This window comes from Nycticebus coucang, chromosome 12, assembly GCF_027406575.1.
Source record: "Nycticebus coucang isolate mNycCou1 chromosome 12, mNycCou1.pri, whole genome shotgun sequence".
Classification (NCBI taxonomy): Eukaryota; Metazoa; Chordata; class Mammalia; order Primates; family Lorisidae; genus Nycticebus; species Nycticebus coucang.
In genome coordinates, this window is record NC_069791.1 from 51,266,118 (window position 1) to 51,283,570 (window position 17,453).

General features: G+C 38.8%; 1 protein-coding gene across 2 annotated transcripts in view; it reads right to left on the bottom strand.

Moving 5' to 3' along the window:
• RIMKLB (ribosomal modification protein rimK like family member B) overlaps nt 1–17,453 on the bottom strand; it is a 52,226-nt gene that overhangs the window by 16,422 nt on the left and 18,351 nt on the right. For both annotated transcript variants that reach the window (XM_053556215.1, XM_053556214.1), the window contains exon 3: nt 1,201–1,431. In XM_053556215.1, the coding sequence (XP_053412190.1) occupies nt 1,201–1,431 (231 nt within the window). The remainder of the gene's footprint in view (nt 1–1,200; nt 1,432–17,453) is intronic.

A 17,453-nucleotide genomic window follows, 5' to 3' on the forward strand; every position in this document is an offset into this window, starting at 1 on the left:
GAGTGAGACCCTGTCTAAATAGCCAGGTGTAGTGGCGGGCACCTACAGTCTCAGCTACTTGGGAGGCTGAGGGAAGAGAATCACTTGAGCCTAAGAATCTGAGGTTTCTGTAAACTATGACGACACAGAACTCTTAATGGGGGTGACAAAGTGAGACTGTCTCAAAAAAAAAAAAAAAATATATATATGTATGTGTGTGTACACACACACACACAGTCAGAGGACAGGGGTTTCTTTTCAAAGCTGCATTAAGTCTCCAGGCATTCTACTAGGCATTTAATTCTGTAAATGGGTAACTCCGTCCTGATTTATAGTTAGGTCTCATCTTTTCCAAACCAGAAGAACTAGAAGGGCAGGAAATATACTAGCCCAACACTATGTAGAGCAGTGTAGCCTTGTAACCTATGCCAATTATGACTTGTTTGCTATTGTTATGTGGTCAAATAAATACAAATGTAGATGGAGTAAGCACTAGCAATCTGGCACTGCTGTGATAGTTTCATTACATTTATATGAGTATTAATCTATAGATTGACTTTAAAAAATGATCCTTTGCCACAGTTTTAGAAGCACTACTCTAAAGCATACATATACGAGTGTCATTTTCTTAAAAACATGAAAATGATAAAGAAAATAATAATTTAGGGCAGCGCCTGTGGCTCAAAGGAGTAGGGCACTGGCCCCATATGCCAGAGGTGGCGGGTTCAAATCAAGCCTCGGCCAAAATCGCAAAAATAAATAAACAAATCTTTAAAAAAAAAAAAGAAAGAAAAGAAAATAATAATTTAAAGATGTCACCAAATTCTATTATCTTTCATCTCAGTAGTTGGCAAACTAGGGTCTGCCTGTGGCCAAATATGGCCTAGTGCCTATTTTTATAATAAAGTTTTTATTGGCACAGAGCCATAGTCATTTGTTCAAGCATTGTCTACAGCAGCTTTCATGATCACCACTGAGAATTTAAGTCCTATAAAGCCTAAAATATTTATAATCTGGCCCCTTAGAGTAAAAGTTTGCTATCCCCATCCTACCCCACATTGTAGAACCACTCTTAAGACTTAATTCTTCTGCCCAGTTTGTTAAAACTTTAAGTCACAGAGAATTTCCTTCACATTCCTAAGTTTGCCCTATTACTTTAGTATGGCTTGTAAAACTACAGGTACTCTATATTTAGCAACACATTCTCATTAGTGATCTCACCATAAGAGAAAGTATCTGGCAGAGGAACGCCATGGCCAGCCAACTCTTGAAATGTCCAGAACTTATTAACACAGTTCAAGATAGCTTGAGGTCGGTTCATCAACCGGCACCCCATCTTCTCCAGATGTCGCAGAACAGTGATGTCACTATCACTTTGCACCCAAGGGGTTGGTACTCTCACTACCACCACTTGGGGATAGGCAGTGATTAGTTCTCCATTGATTCGAAGACCTGAAAAATATAGAAATAAAGTCAAAACCAACAGAAGGGAATATACAGTAAAACAGAGGAATAGTAATACACCAAAGCTTAGATCTTAAAACTAAATCCATAATTTTGTTAATACAAAATTAACATGCAAAGTGGCTCATGCCTGTAATCCTATCGCTCTGGGAGGCTGAGGTGAATGGATCCCTTGAGCTCAGGAGTTTGAGACCAGCCTGAGCAAGAGTGAGACCCCATTTCTACTTAAAAAAAAAAAAAAAAATCTAAAAAACTAGCCAAGTGTTAGTTATGGTGGGTGCCTGTAAGTCCCAGCTACTCAGGAGGCTGAGGCAGGAGGATCGCTTGAGACTGTAGGGAGAGAGAAAGAAAGCTGATTTGCTTGAGTTCCTTGTAGATTCTGTTTATCAGCCCTCTATAGAATACACAGCTTGCAAACAGACTTCTAGAATTTATGCTTTAAGTTATCCATTTTGAGTTAATTTTGTGGATGATGGATGAGATCCTGTTTCGGTCTTCTACATGTGGCTATCCAATTTTCCCAGCATGATTTATTAAATAGGAATTCTTCCCCTGAGTAGATGTTTTTGTCTGCTCTGTAAAATATCAGATGGCAATGAGGATGGTTTTATTACTGTATTCTCTGTTCTAATCCATTGATCTATGCCTCTGCTTTTATGGCAGCCAGTACCATGCTGTTTTGGTTACTACAAGGTTGTAGTAACCAAAGACTGGTAAATTGAAGCCTCCCTTTTTCTTCTTGTTACACTTGAATGTTTATAGCTGCACAATTCACAATTGTGTAAACAATCCAAGTGTCCATCAATACATGAGTAGACTGATAAAATGTGGCATATGTATGCCAGAAAAAAAAGGTGAACTAATACATATTATATTAACCTGGATGGAACTGAAGATCATTCTAAGTGAATTAGCATAAGAATGGAAAAACATCAAATTTATTCACTATTAAATTGGAATTAATGAATCAACACTTACAGAAATAATACTCATCAAAAATCAAGTAGATAGGAGGGGGAGTAGGAGATGGATAAATTCACACCTAACGGATACAATGCATACTATCTGAGTGATAGGCACACTTATAACTTGACCCTAATGATAGAAAAGCAATGTATATAACCAAACATTTGTCCCCCATAATATTCTGAAATGAAATATAAAAAATGATGTAACTGGCTTCCTTTATTTTCCTTTTTTTTTTTTTTTTGACTGGGGCAGGGTTTGAACCCACCACCGCCAGCATATGGGGCCTGAGCCCTACTCCTTTGAGCCACAGGCGCCACCCGTAACTGCTTCCTTTGAGTATGACTTGGTGGCAAGGCAGAAAGTGGAAGGTAGAGAGAGAACTCTAGCACTGTGCTCCATGCAATTCTTTATGAACAATAGGTTTTGTATGCTATGTTTTTAAAGTGAGGACTGTATGTCTCTATAATGAAATAAGAAAAACAATTATAATAGAAGTTTCTTGACCTTTTATCCAATACCATTCTATTTAGGAAGGCCACAAATAAACAGGTATTTACACACCTACACATCAGCCCCCTCCCTTCAGGGGATACATTATGACCCCCAATGGATGCCTGAAACCACCAATAGTATTAAACCCTATAAACACTTTTTTCCTATGCCTATAATAAAGTTTAATTTATAAATTAGGCACAGTAAAAAATTAACAGCTATATCTAATAGGACTCATCTCTCAGGCACTCTTCTTTTGATGTAGAGTTTACAAAACTGAAATAAAAGGACTGGCTCCCTTAGATCCATGTTATTCAATATAACAAATACACACAAATGTGCCAACAACTTTATCCCAAATTCCATTAAACACATCTTAAAAATATTTACTCCAATTGAATGAACTATTACTCAGCTCAGTTTTCAACTCCACTTCCTCAAATGTATTACTTTCTTATAAACATCTTAAACTTCAACTTATAAAACTTTTCAACTAGTTTACTTATTACTGAAATTAAGATGTCAGTAGTAAATATTTTGGATATAAATTTTGGGTTAAGCATATGATCAAGCATTAATAGCTAATGAAGAGTTAACAGCAGGGCGGCACCTATATGGCTCAGTGAGTAGGGTGCCAGCCCCATATACCGAGGGTGGCGGGTTCGAACCCGGCCCCGGCCAAACTGCAAAAAAAAATAGCCAGGCATTGTGGCGGGTACCTGTAGTCCCAGCTACTTGGGAGGCTAAGCCAAGAGAATGGCCTAAGCCCAAGAGCTGGAGGTTGTTGTGAACTGTGACGCCATAGCACTCTAACCAGGGCAAGAGCTTGAGGCTGTGACTCAAAAAAAAAAGAAAAGAAAAAATGTTAACAATCTTCTTGCCCACAATTAAGTGGAGCCTGAAGTAAAACTCTGGCTTTTTTGAAAGTAGAGTTTGGCTGCACTGCAGTTAATAGTTTTCCCTCAAGAAACAAGGAACACAGAACTGACAGGCTCCTTGCTGACTGGCATGTACTCTTCTTCCACCTTCTAACGATTTAGAGGATTATTCGGGACTTCTGCAATCTTTTAAAAACTTACAAAATTTCAAGAATTTTAACTGAAAATTTCAAGTGAAGATGACACTTGTACACAATTAAAAATCCATACAAACCCAACCCCGTAAACTGCAACAATAAAATAGTTGGGCGTTGTTGTGGGCACCTTGTAGTCCCAGCTACTCAGGAGGCTGAAGCAAGAGAATCGCCTAAACCCAAGAGCTGGAAATTGTGGTGAGCTGTGATGCCACAGCACTCTGAGAGTGACAAAGTGAGACTTTGTCTCTATTTAAAAAAAAAAAAAAAACACCTTATGATGCAGCTATTTCATGTCTAGGTATACACAGTATGCCTAAAGGATATGAAATCAGTATTTCACAGATATCTGCATCTGATGTTCACTGTGGCATTATTTGCAACAGCCAGAATATGGAAATAACCTTAATGTCCACAGATAGACCATATACACTAGCTGATGGGTTCAAATCCAGCCCAGGCCTGCCAAACAACGACAACTACAACCCAAAAAATAGCTGGGCATTGTGGCAGGCACCTGTATTCCCAGCTACTTACGAGGCTGAGGCAAGATAATTGCTAAGCCCAAGAGTTTGAGGTTGCTATGAGCTGTGACACCTGGGTACTCTACCAAGGGCAACACAGTGAGACTTTCACAAAGAAAAAAAAAAAAGAAAGAAAAAAAAAAGGAAAGAAAATGTGGTGTATATAAACAATGGAATACTATTCAGCACTAAAGAAAATGTTATTTGAGACAATATGGATGAGCCTAGAGAACATTATCCTAAGTAAAATAAGCCAGACACAAAAACAAAAATAATGCATGATTTCACTTATATGTGGAATCTATAAATATCATTTAAAGAAACAGAAAGAATAGTGGTTTCCAGGGGTTGGGGAGTAGATATGGGGAAATGATGGGTCAAAGGCACACAAAGTTTCAGTTTTTCAAGATAAGTTCTGTGAAAACATCATCACTGATTACTACAAAAACCTCTACACCCAGAAATATGAAAATGTGGAAGAAACGGAACAATACCCAGAATCACACTACCTCCCTAAACTAAACCAGGAAGAAATAGCAAAACTGTAACAGTAAAGCTTTCAACAACAAAAAGTCCCACACCAGAGTATTCAACAACAAAAAGTTCCACACCAGAGAATTCTGCCAAATCTTCAAAGAGCTTGTAACTATGTTGCAGAACCTATTCTCATACACTGAGAAGGAATGAACTCTTCCCAATTCTTTGCACAAAGCAAATAACACCCTGAAACCAAAACCAGGCATAGGCATAAATGGGACATTTCTTAAATTGATAGAAGCCATCTACGCCAAACCTACAGCCAGTATCACACTGAATCTCTAAAACTGAAAGCATTTCCACTTAGAACCGGAACCAAACAAGGATGCCCACTATCATTCACCAAAATACTAGAAGTCCTAGCCAATGCAATCAGGCAACAGAAGTGAATCAAGGGTATCCAAATGGGGACAGGAGATCAAACTTTTATTCTTTGCTGATGATGTATGACCTTAGACTTAGAAAAACCCATGGATGGGCGGCGCCTGTGGCTCAGTCGGTAAGGCGCCGGCCCCATATACCGAGGGTGGCGGGTTCAAATCCGCCCCGGCCAAACTGCAACCAAAAAATAGCCGGGCGTTGTGGCGGGCGCCTGTAGTCCCAGCTACTCGAGAGGCTGAAACAAGAGAATCGCTTAAGCCCAGGAGTTGGAGGTTGCTGTGAGCTGTGTGAGGCCACGGCACTCTACCGAGGGCCATAAAGTGAGATTCTGTCTCTACAAAAAACAAAAAAACAACAAAAAAAAGAAAACCCAGGGACTGGGGCGGCACCTGTGGCTCAAGGAGTAGGGCGCCGGTCCCATATGCTGGAGGTGGTGGGTTCAAACCCCAGCCAAAAAAAAAAAAAAAAAAAAAAAAGAAAACCTCAGGGACTCAACCACGAGACTCCAGAAGTGACTGAGAACTAGGCCAAAAAAAAAAAGAAAACCCCAGGGACTCAACCACGAGACTCCAGAAGTGACTGAGAAATAGTACAATAATGTCTCCGGATATAAAATCAATGTCCACAAACTAGTAGCCTTCATATATTGTAACAGTCAAGTTGAAAATCAAAGACACAGTACCCTGCACAGTAGCTTCAAAGAAAATGAAATACCCTGAGATACACTTAACAAAGGATATGAAGGATCTCTACAGAGCTAACTATGAAACCTTGAGAAAATAAATGGAAGAACATACCATACTCATAGCTGGGAAGAATCAACATTGCTAAAATGTCTATACTACCCAAAGTGATCTACAGGTTTAATGCAATCCTCATTAAACCCAACATCACACTTTGAAGAACTTGAAAAAACAGTACTTCATTTCATATGGAACCAGGGAAAAAAACAAACAAAAAAAAACAAATAGCCAGTGCAATTCTAAGAAATAAAAACAAACTGGGAGGCATTATGTTAGAGAACTTCAGGTGATACTACAAGTCTATAATGATCAAAACAGCATGGTACAGACATGAAAATAGATCTGTGGAACAGAAAAGAAATCCTAGAGATGAAACCAGCCTCACACTGCCATCTGATCTTTGACAAACCAAACACACATATACTGGGTAAAAGAATCCCTACTTAATAAATGGTGCTGAGAGAACTATAGCCACATGTAAAAGACTGAAACTGGACTTGTAACTCTTAACCACTTAACAAAAATTAACTCACAATGAATAAAAAGATTTAAACCTAGGACATGAAACTGGCTCAGCACCTGTAGCTCAGTGAGTAGGGCGCTGGCCACATACAAAGCTGGTGGGTTTGCGCCCCGCCTGGGCCTGCTAAATAACAATGACAACTGCAACCAAAAATGGCCAGATATTGTGGCAGGTGCCTATAATCCCAGCTACTTGGGAGGCTGAGGCAGGAGATTAAGAGTTTGAAGTTACTGTGAGCTGTGATGCCACAGCAACTCTACTGTGGGTGACATAGTGACACTGTCTCAAAAAAAAAAAAAAAAAAAGACATGAAACTATAAAAGCTCTAGAAGAAAACTTGGGAAAACTTTTAATGATATTGGTCTGGGGAGAGATTTTACGAGGAGGACCCCACTGGCAACTGCGGCCAACAACAAAAGTAACTGAGACCTGATCAAACGTAAAAGCTTCTACATAGCTAAGGACACACTCAACAAAACATGCAAACTTCCAAACGTGAGAAAACAATCACATGTTACAAATCTGACAAAGGGTTGATAACAAGAATTTACAAAGAACTCAAGCAGGGGCGGTGCCTGTGGCTCAAAGGAGTAGGGTGCCGGCCCCATATACCAGAGGTGGCAGGTTCAAAAAACCCGGCCCTGGCCACACCCCCACCCCCAAAACCTCAAGCAAATCAACAAGAATAGACAAACGACTCACTGGGCAAGAGACACAAACAGAACCTTCTCCCAAGAATACAGATGAATGGCCAATAAACTCATGAAAAAATGCTCATCGTTCTTAGTCAAAGAAATGAAAATCAAAACCACTGAGATACCACCTAACCCCAGTGAGAACAGCCCCTATCACAGAGTCCCAAAGCTGCAGATGCTGGTGTGGGTGCAGACATAAGGGAATACTTAAAAACTCTGTTGGTGGGACTGCAAACTAGTACAGCCTACAATCTTCAAAGAGCTAAAAAAAGTAGACCTTCTATTTGATCCTGCAATCCTACTACCTGATATCTACCCAGTAGAATATTATCATTTTATCACAAGGACATTTACACTTGAATATTTATAACAGCTCCATTCACAATCGTAAAGATGTGGAAACAACCCAAGTGCTCATCACCTCATAGCTGGATTAATAAACTATGATATATATACCACGGAATACTACTCAGCCATAAAAAGATGGAGACTTTATATCTTTTGTGTTTACCTGCATGGAATTAAAGAACATTCTCCTTAGTAAAGTATCTCAAGAGTGAAAAAGCAAGCACCCTATGTACTCAATACTAATTTGAAACTAGTAGATGAACTATAGGCCCTCATGAGAAAAACAGCATCAAACTCAAGTGGGAGCAGGGGAGCTTGGTATGTTCTGACACTATCTAACAAATGCAACCCAATCATATGTACTATTATATTAATCTGAAATTTTAAAAAATTAGATTAAGTTCCGGATTTTTAGATACAAACTAAAGTTAAGAATAATAAAATCATGAAAGAAATAATAAGCTGAACATCTCTAAAATTAAAACTTCTATTCTATAAAAGACAGCGTCAAAAGACACAACTGACAAGAGTTTTCCAAACTATACTCTTAAAACTCATTATCAATAATAGTCTGATTAAAAACATGGACAAAAGCCCTGAAGACCATACCTCACCAAGGATATATAGAGGGGAATAAGCATATGAATAGATTCCCTGTACAGTAGAAGAGACAGAGGACTTATCTCAGAGAAACATCCTACTAAAATCCAGGTGATAAAAGAATAAATATAAAGGTAAGAAAAAGCTAAATGTCCTCGATAAGACCCAAATTCCTTGTAAATGATCACACCAACATGACAATCAGAAGGCACTTATAGCTCAAAGCTACTATCAACCTTTCTTCTGATTATAGAACAGACAGCATGTTGAGCATCTCAGAGGCCTATAAATGTGAAAAGGATGAAGATGGATTCCTGTATATAGTAAATGCCTCCTTTGGAGACATGTGGAAAGATTTTAGCATCAAGTCTAGAATTTTTTAAATCCTTACCAAGTGCAAAAAGGGATATTATGAGTTCACTTAATAGCAGATAATCAAAACAGCTGTATTCCCACTTCAAAGTTTTAGGAAGTTCTTTTTGTATTTTAAGCAGAAAAGCTGAACTCTAAATAAGCATATTCAGCTTTGGAAAACTTTATTATTTAACCTTTAGGGATATCTTGTCAAGTTTAAAAATAATACTTTGCATCCTAAGTTGCCAATAAAACAAGACCTTCAGGTTATTTTAATACTCTTTTCTATTTCCCCCAATAGGAACGTGCAATTCAAATTGTTATTCAAAGTTATCAAAGGGAGAGTGAGTCTTCTCTTTCAGGTTAACAGAATGTGCTGCCTTTTTTATAGTAGGGTTTTTACTTAACTAGAGAAACCTCCCTAAGAAGATCTTTAAGCTTAAGTGTCCAAACATAACCCACCAAAACTCATCTACCACAAACAGTTGGCACAAACATGATGTCATCGGGGGTAGATAAGAAAACAGCTCTGTGACTTGCCACTCAAAGTTCCTGATTTCTGGCACAGTGCTCACGCCTGTAATTCTAGCACTCTGGGAGGCCAAAGCAGATAGACTGCCTGAGCTCACAGGTTCGAGACAAGCCTGAGCAAGAGTGAGACCTCATCTTCAAAAACAATAGCTGGGGCTCAGGGCCCATAGCACAGTAGTTACGGTGCCAGCCACATAACACCGAAGGTGGTGGGTACCTGCAGTCCCAGCTACTTGGCAGGCGGAGGCAAGAGAATCACTTGAGCCTAAGAGTTTGAGGTTGCTGTGAGCTGTGATGCCACCGCACTCTACCAAGGGTGACAGTGAATCTGTCTCAAAAAACAAAAAAAAAACAAAAAAAAAACCCTGAGCATTATGGTGGGTGCCTATAGTCCCAGCTACTCAGGAGGCTGAGGCAAGAGAATCACTTAAGCCCAAGAGTTGGAGGTTGCTATGAGCTGTGATGCTACAGCACTCTACCAAGGGCAACAAAGTTAGACTCTGTCTCAAAAAAACAAACAAACAAAAGAAACCCCAAAACACAAAGTTCTTGATTCCTAATTGACATATCAAAGGTCCACATTCTTGCAGTGTTAGACTGTTTTGTTGTGCAATTCTAATGCTGCAAGAATGTTCTTATCTGGTTTTTCTTGTAAACTAAAATAAAATCTTAAGCCCTCCAAACTGAGTGAATTGACCACCCCTTGACAAGGGAACCTCCTCCCCCCACCCAAAAAAAAAAAAGTAGCTGACTATAAGAAGAAAGGAGATCAGATTATGCCTCATTCCTCACAATAAGCTGAAAAAAAAAAAAAAATCATTAACAAACCCAAGGCCATGGGCGGTGCCTGTGGCTCAGTAGGTAAGGCGCCGGCCCCATATACCGAGGGTGACGGGTTCAAACCCGGCCCCGGCCAATCTGCAACCAAAAAATGGCCGGGCGTTGTGGCGGGCGCCTGTAGTCCCAGCTACTCGGGAGGCTGAGGCAAGAGAATCGCTTAAGCCCAGGAGTTGGAGGTTGCTGTGAGCTGTGTGAGGCCACGGCACTCTACCGAGGGCCATAAAGTGAGACTCTGTCTCTACAAAAAAAAAAAAAAAAACCAAACCCAAGGCCATGTAAGAGGAAGGTTAAACCACACCTGTTGGTTATCAAGTTACTAAACAAATCACTTGAGTCTGGGGGTGGGGGGGGTGGTGTGGTGTGTGTGTGTGTGTGTCTCTCTCTCTGGGGGTGGGGGGTGGGTGGGGTGGTGTGTGTGTGTGTGTGTGTGTGTGTCTCTCTCTCTCTCGCCTGGTACATTGTCTCTAACTTAACAGAAGACTTCACTTCTTCAACTAATTACAAATAAAGAATCTTTAAGCCCACATATAACCCCTGCTTTGAGATGTCCTGTCTTTTGGGCCTTTCCATCTGCCTAAAATCATAAAAAACCAAGCTATAACCCAAATACAGTGAGATCACTTGTTCAAGGTTTCTTAGGCATGGCTCTCCGGACTATGGTTGCATGTATTCAGCTCAGAATAAATCTCTTTAAATTATTTTATAGGGTTTTGAGGTCTATTCTGTTGACATTTCCTAGACAGTTAAATACAGGAAAAATCATCGCACAATAGAAAACTTATACAATTTATAATTTGGGTCTAATATCTTAAAGGCCTCAGAGAAAATGAGCAGCGTTTCTTCTGTTTTGGGTTTTCTCCCATTTAAACTCTAACTTAGTGCCTGCTTCGGTAAATAAATGAGCAGTTGTACCAATGTCATTCTTTACAGCAGCAGAACAAACCACAGTATAGTAAAAGTAAAAGTATTAAAATTTAGAAGCACTCTACCACTTTTAGCTTAAAGCTATAGATGATCATTTTAAATGTAAAATTTATAATTAAAATGTTATCAAAAAGTTCTCCTATTTTTCAAAGAGTAGTTCAGCTATCACAATTAGGTCAGATTACCATCACTATTCTCCCCCTAAGTTGTGAAGAAATACAGCAAATGGAAATTCTTCCTTTTCCTTTCCTTTTTTGCCTTTATTTCCTTCTTTCTCTGCCTGCCTTCCTTTCCTAGCTGCCTTTTTGTCTTTCTGTCTTCCTTTCTATCTTTTTCTGTCTTTTCTTTCTTCTTATTTATTTATAGATGACGGAGTCTCACTCTAGCCACAGGCTAGAGTAACACTGCACCAGTCTAGCTGATTAGGCCTTATTAATTTGTTATAGCAACCCAAACTAAATAAGACAATCAAGTAAAGGTTTTTCCTGGAACAAGACTTCCAGAATGGTAGAATGAGAAGGCACATTTCCAGCTCACCAGTGCTGACCTCAAATTAGACAAAGCTATGTAGTAGATCTAAAATTCAAAGAGGAACTATCCCTTTCTTACCTAGCACACACTACCAAAATCCTGTAAATGCTAAGGAATGGATTACTCCAACAGAAGTTCGACTTTAGAAACCATCCAGATGCAAAACAACAGGCCAGTTACTTCTTTCAAATATAATAATCTCCATAAACAAATCTCTTACAACTAACTTTCTGTACCTACTAGATTGGCTGCAGGGAGGGGTATCACCTCTCCCCATCCCTTTCTTATGAGAGAAAAAAAGTACCTCACACTACAGTTCTCACTAACAAAATTACAACTCTATAATCTATTTCTCTCTTCTTTTCTAGACTAAGATATTTTGGAAACGTTGTTCTTTCCTGGAATCAGACAAAAAGATTTTAAGGTCTTATGGAATAATAAAAAAGTCAAGAGAAAATAAATATCACTGATGATTGTCTAAATATTTTCTGAGAATAAAAGACATTTTAATGATCTTCAGACCACTTTAGGACTTGGTTACTGTATTTTCAAAATGAGCTCTAGGTTATTTCTAGATATACTTTCTATGAAAAATGCTATTTTAAACTTTGTTTTCTCCACCAGAAACACTAAGACTGTGAATTCAAAAACTACTAATCAAATGTCCCATCTTTCAAAATACTGTTGAGAAGAAAATACTAAAAATCTTACGTCAGTATTAAATTATTTACCCAAAAGACTAGATTTATTAACTTGAACATGAGAATAATTTTAATTATTGTCATTTGGCTTTTAATAAATGTATGTTTACCACTCCATATGTATCCTTCTGTTTAGAGCTAAAAGAAAACAAACCTTAAAATTCAATTTTAAAAACATATAAATGGCACTGATTTCAAAATCTCAAAGGAATCAGAAATCTGAAGAAATTACTGATTATAAGACTGGAATAAGGAAAGAACAAATGGGCCTTAAAAATAAGGGAGCACAAATCACAGGGGCCAGACAGTTGTCTTCTACTGGTCCTAATACTAACAATTTAAGCAAAATGAATTACAGTAATAAATTATTAATTTTTTGAATAACAGACTATGAATCCAAAAGGTAACAGAAGGAGCCCCAGGTACGTTCAGGTACATAAAAGGCTAAGGAGGAGGACTGCTTGAGGCCCAGAGTTTGAGGTCTGTGATCAGTAACATAATGAAACCTCTAAAAAAAGAAAGAAAGAAAGAAAGAAAAAGAAAAAGGATAACAAGTGATAAGCTCTTCTTTACTACAACAGAATTCCAATAAATATAGACTGAATGACAGAGGTGGGGAAAAAAAATCTCCATTTTGCAACAATATTACAGTAATAATTAAGGCAAGATTCATCAATGTTTATTATAAAAACAAGATTATTTCGGGCAGCGCCTGTGGCTCAAGGAGTAGGGTGCAGGTCCCATATGCCAGAGGTGGCGGGTTCAAACCTAGCCCCGGCCAAAATAAAAAAAAAACAAGATTATTTCCATAGTCTCAAACAAATCTCATTTTATTAACAAGGAAAATGTGGCATCTTTATAGTAAAGAAACCTGGAAGAAACTGGCCCCATATACCGAGGGTGGTGGGTTCAAACCCGGCCCCGGCTGAACTGCAACCAAAAAATAGCTGGGCGTTGTGGCGGGCGCCTGTAGTCCCAGCTACTCGGGAGGCTGAGGCAAGAGAATCGCTTAAGCCCAGGAGTTGGAGGTTGCTGTGAGCTATGTGATGCCACGGCACTCTACCGAGGGCCATAAAGTGAGACTCTGTTTCTACAAAAAAAAAAAAAAAAAAAAAAAAAAGAAACCTGGAAGAATTTCAAGTAATCAAAGAATGACAAAATTTACAAATGCCTCCTGATGTATTATGAAGTACAACATTTACTTATGGGATACTCTTGCCAAAATTGCATAACCTGTCTGTAACTTAGCGTTTATCAAATTCAAACTGGGGCACATTCTGCAGAAAAGTTCACCTGTACGCTGCAAAAATGTCAGTACCTAATAAGACTAGGATAGGCAAAGAAATGATTCAAGTTTAAAGAAAACTAACAATACATGACAAATACAATATGTGAAATTGAAGATATCCTGGATGCAGGGGGAAAGAACGCTCTATAATGGAAGAAAAAAAAATTTTTTTTTTTTTTTTTTTGAGACAGACTCACTTTGTTGCCCCGGGTAGAGTGCTGTGACATCATAGCTCACAGCAACCTCAAACTCTTGGACTCAAGTGATCCTCTTGCCTCAGACTTCCAAATAGCTAGGACTACAGGTCAATACAACTCCTGGCTAGTTTTATGAGACGGGGGTTTTCGCTCTTGCTCAGGCTGTTCTCGAAGAACTAATGAGCTCAAGAAATCCACCCACCTTGGACTCCTAGAGTGGTTAGGATTACAGGCGTAAGCTGTAACCACACCCGGCCTATATAATGAAACTTGTTTGAGTATGAACGGTATATTATTTACAAGTTTTATAGTAATATTAAAATGTCTGAACCTAGACTGTGCACAGTAGCTCATACTTGTAAATCCTAGCACTCTAGGAGGCCAAAACCTTAGGAGTTAGACACCAGCCTGAGCAAGAGTGTGACCTCATGTCTACTAAAAATAGAAAAGTTAACTAGGTGTTTTTGGTGGGTGCCTGTAGTCCTACCTACTTGGGAGACAGAGGCAGGAGGATGGCTTGAGCCCAGGAGTTTGAGATTGCCATGGTCCAGGCAACAGAGTGAGACTCTATCCCACAATCACCCCAGCAAGATTCCTGAACTTACAGTACAGTACTTTAGTTATATAATATCCAAGTTCTTAGGAAATACTTAAAAATTTGAGGAACTTTAAATAATTCAAGGGGGAAAAGTACACAGAGTAGTAAAGCAAATATGGTAAAATGTTAACAATGGGCGGAAATTGAGTAAACAGTACGTAGGACTTTGTACTATTTTTGCAATACTTATTTTGAAACTACAGTAGAACCTCCAAAGTTGACCACCATCCTACACCTCTTTAAATAGATCTAATTTTTATAGATTGGACACGCACCACAGGTACTAAGGCCTAGTTCCTTATGTTGACCACCTCCATTAGGTCAACCAGTTTGTTACAGCCCCTTGCATGGTCAACTTACAGAAATTCTGGTATATTTCAAAATAAAAAGTTTTTAACAGGGCAAGAATAGGTAGACTTTTTCATTCTAACTGACTGAAGAAACAAATTACCCAACACCCCTAAATATCAACTTATTAAAAGAAAATTTATCACACACCAATTTTGCTGCCTTCAAAAATTAGGTTCAGCCTTAAAACTAAAATAGAATCCGCAATGGTTTCCCATTCCAAAACAGGAAAACATTACCATTTGAGGAGACCTTTCAGATATGACAAAATTAGCTAACCTATTCCACTGATAACATTAATAAAACAGATAATTAAAAGGCTAAAATCAATAACCACTCCCATAAACTATTTATTAAACCAAAACAAGCAAAAGGTTTTAGTCAATCAAGATTTAAAATTTTTGCCTTGGCTGGGCACCTGTGGCTCAAGTGGCTAAGGCACCAGCCACATACACTCGAGCTGGCGGGTTCAAATCCAGCCTGGGCCTGCAGTCCCAGCTACTTGGGAGGCGGAGGCAGGAGAATCTCGAGACCAGGAGTTGGAGGTTGCCGTGAGCTGTAATGCCAGAGCACTCTACCCAGGGCAACAGCTTGAGGCTCTTTCTCAAAAATAATTAATTAATTTAAAAAATGTCTCAGAGTTAATTATGTATTCCATTTATTCAAAAATGCTTCCCTCTGTCTTAAAGTTATAATCCTTTGGTATTTACATTAACAATATTTTTTTCTAAGCTGTATAACAGTAAATCTAGGCAGCAGTGCTTCACAGTTCTCTGATCAAGGAGAACATTTTTTGACCTACAGATTTCCTATGCCCAAATAAGCAATTAGGACAGTTTTTTACTGCCTGTTAGATATCGTTTCAGGAAGAGATTCCAGCGGATGACAGATGTAAGAAAACTACTTTCTCTTCATTCACTCCCACCCCAAGTGAATTTCTGGCCCTTAATATATTCTGTGCTTAGTTAACTTCAAGTTTCCTGAAAGGATTATAGAGAACTTCTAAGTCTTTGTTGTTGAGGGGCTCTACTGTGCATTATAGGATATTTAGTAGCATCTCTAGCAATGAGCTGTGATCACACCACCACACTCTAGCCTAGGTGACAGAGAACCTATCTCTTTTTTTATTTTTATACTAGGCTGACATATAAAAACCTGCGAAAACGGAAATGAGGAAAAAAGAATACTCAGAATGTATATGATTCTCTTTCTTGTATAAAAAAAATTTAAGAATAGGGCCGGGCACAGTGGCTCATGCCTGTAATCCTAGCACTCTGGGATGCAGAGGTGGGTGGATATTTGTTAAAACAACTCCATATTTTTACAGGCTGATGAAGTATGACCTTAGAGTTTGCATTAAAAGAAGTATATATGCTTTAAAAATTGTTTTTGCCCATCTGGAATAAACAAAGGTTTACAATCAGAATGATTCATGACCACTAAAGAAAAATGGCTTATTTCCCTGCATATCGTTTTACCAGCTATTTTTTGGATTGGGCTCATCATTGATTCTACGTCTCTCACCGTTGTTCCAATTCTGATTCTCATATACCTGTAGTCAACCCAGACCCCTGACATGAATGCCATTTAAGAGAAGTGAAGTCACAACAAACAGCACATAAAAGGAATTTTCAAAGACTAAGCTTTTCCATGACACATACAAGGATAAGGGAAAGGATAGAGCCAAATAAAGTTGTTTGGGCTTTCTCACCCATGGGAAACACAGTTGTTTGGGCTTTCTCACCCATGGCCTTGCCAGAAGGCACCAAGTGTTATAGATAAACATAACTATACACAGTGAACTGCTGGCTGGCACCCTGCCATTATTGTTCCCCCTGAGTATAAAGGTGTACAGGACCTTCCACTTGTGTGGATTATAGATTATGAATTGCTAATTGTGGATTGCAGACCTTCTGTGGAGCTCGGCTTCCCAGCTACAAGGAGCTGGATACGGGCAGACTTCCCATGTAACTTAACTCGCCAGCTGCCATAAGCTGAAAAGACATGTTACACTCTCCTTCCAGGGCTTCGGCTGTCCTCGTCTGTCTAAATTAGAACACTTGCATTACAGGGAGTTTAGGAATTAAAAAATTCATCCCTGTATGATTTCCATGTTAAGAATATTCCTATTCTTATCTCAATCCAACACACAGGATACATTTAGAATAAAGTGGCTTAATTAAGATGGAACAAGGTATTTTAAGAACTGTGTAGAAAAAAGGTTGGAAAAGACCACAGATCTTCAAAGCTAAACCAAGGGGCTTACCCTTTATTTTATAAAGAGGATACCATTAAAAGTTTTTGAGACATGCCTGTAATCTAGCACTTTGGGAGGCTCAGAGTAGATTACTTGAGTTAGGGAGTTGGAGACCAGCTTCAGCAAAAGCAAGACCTGTCTCTAAAAACTAGCAGGTGCCTATTATCCTACCCACTTGGGAGGCTGAGGCAAGAGGATCGCATGAGCCAAAGAATTTGAGGTTTCTGTGAGCTGTGACGCCAGGGCACTCTACCCAGGGTGACAAAGTGAGACTCTATCTCTAAAGAAAAATTTTTTTTCTGAGGAAAAATTCATCTGGCAGCAAATATACTGTACATACTGAAAGAAGAACGAGCAGAGGTTCAAATACTATTTAACACTTCAAGCAAAAACTCTGCAAACCTGGATTTCTCATTTCTCCTGAACTTAGAAGACTAAGAGACTAACTTCCTGGGGTTTTATCAGAAATTAATCAACCTCGGAAAGAGAAATGTAAACCTCCAGCTCCCTCTGAACATTTTGCCCAAGCTTAGGAGAAAACAAAAAGAATGACGACA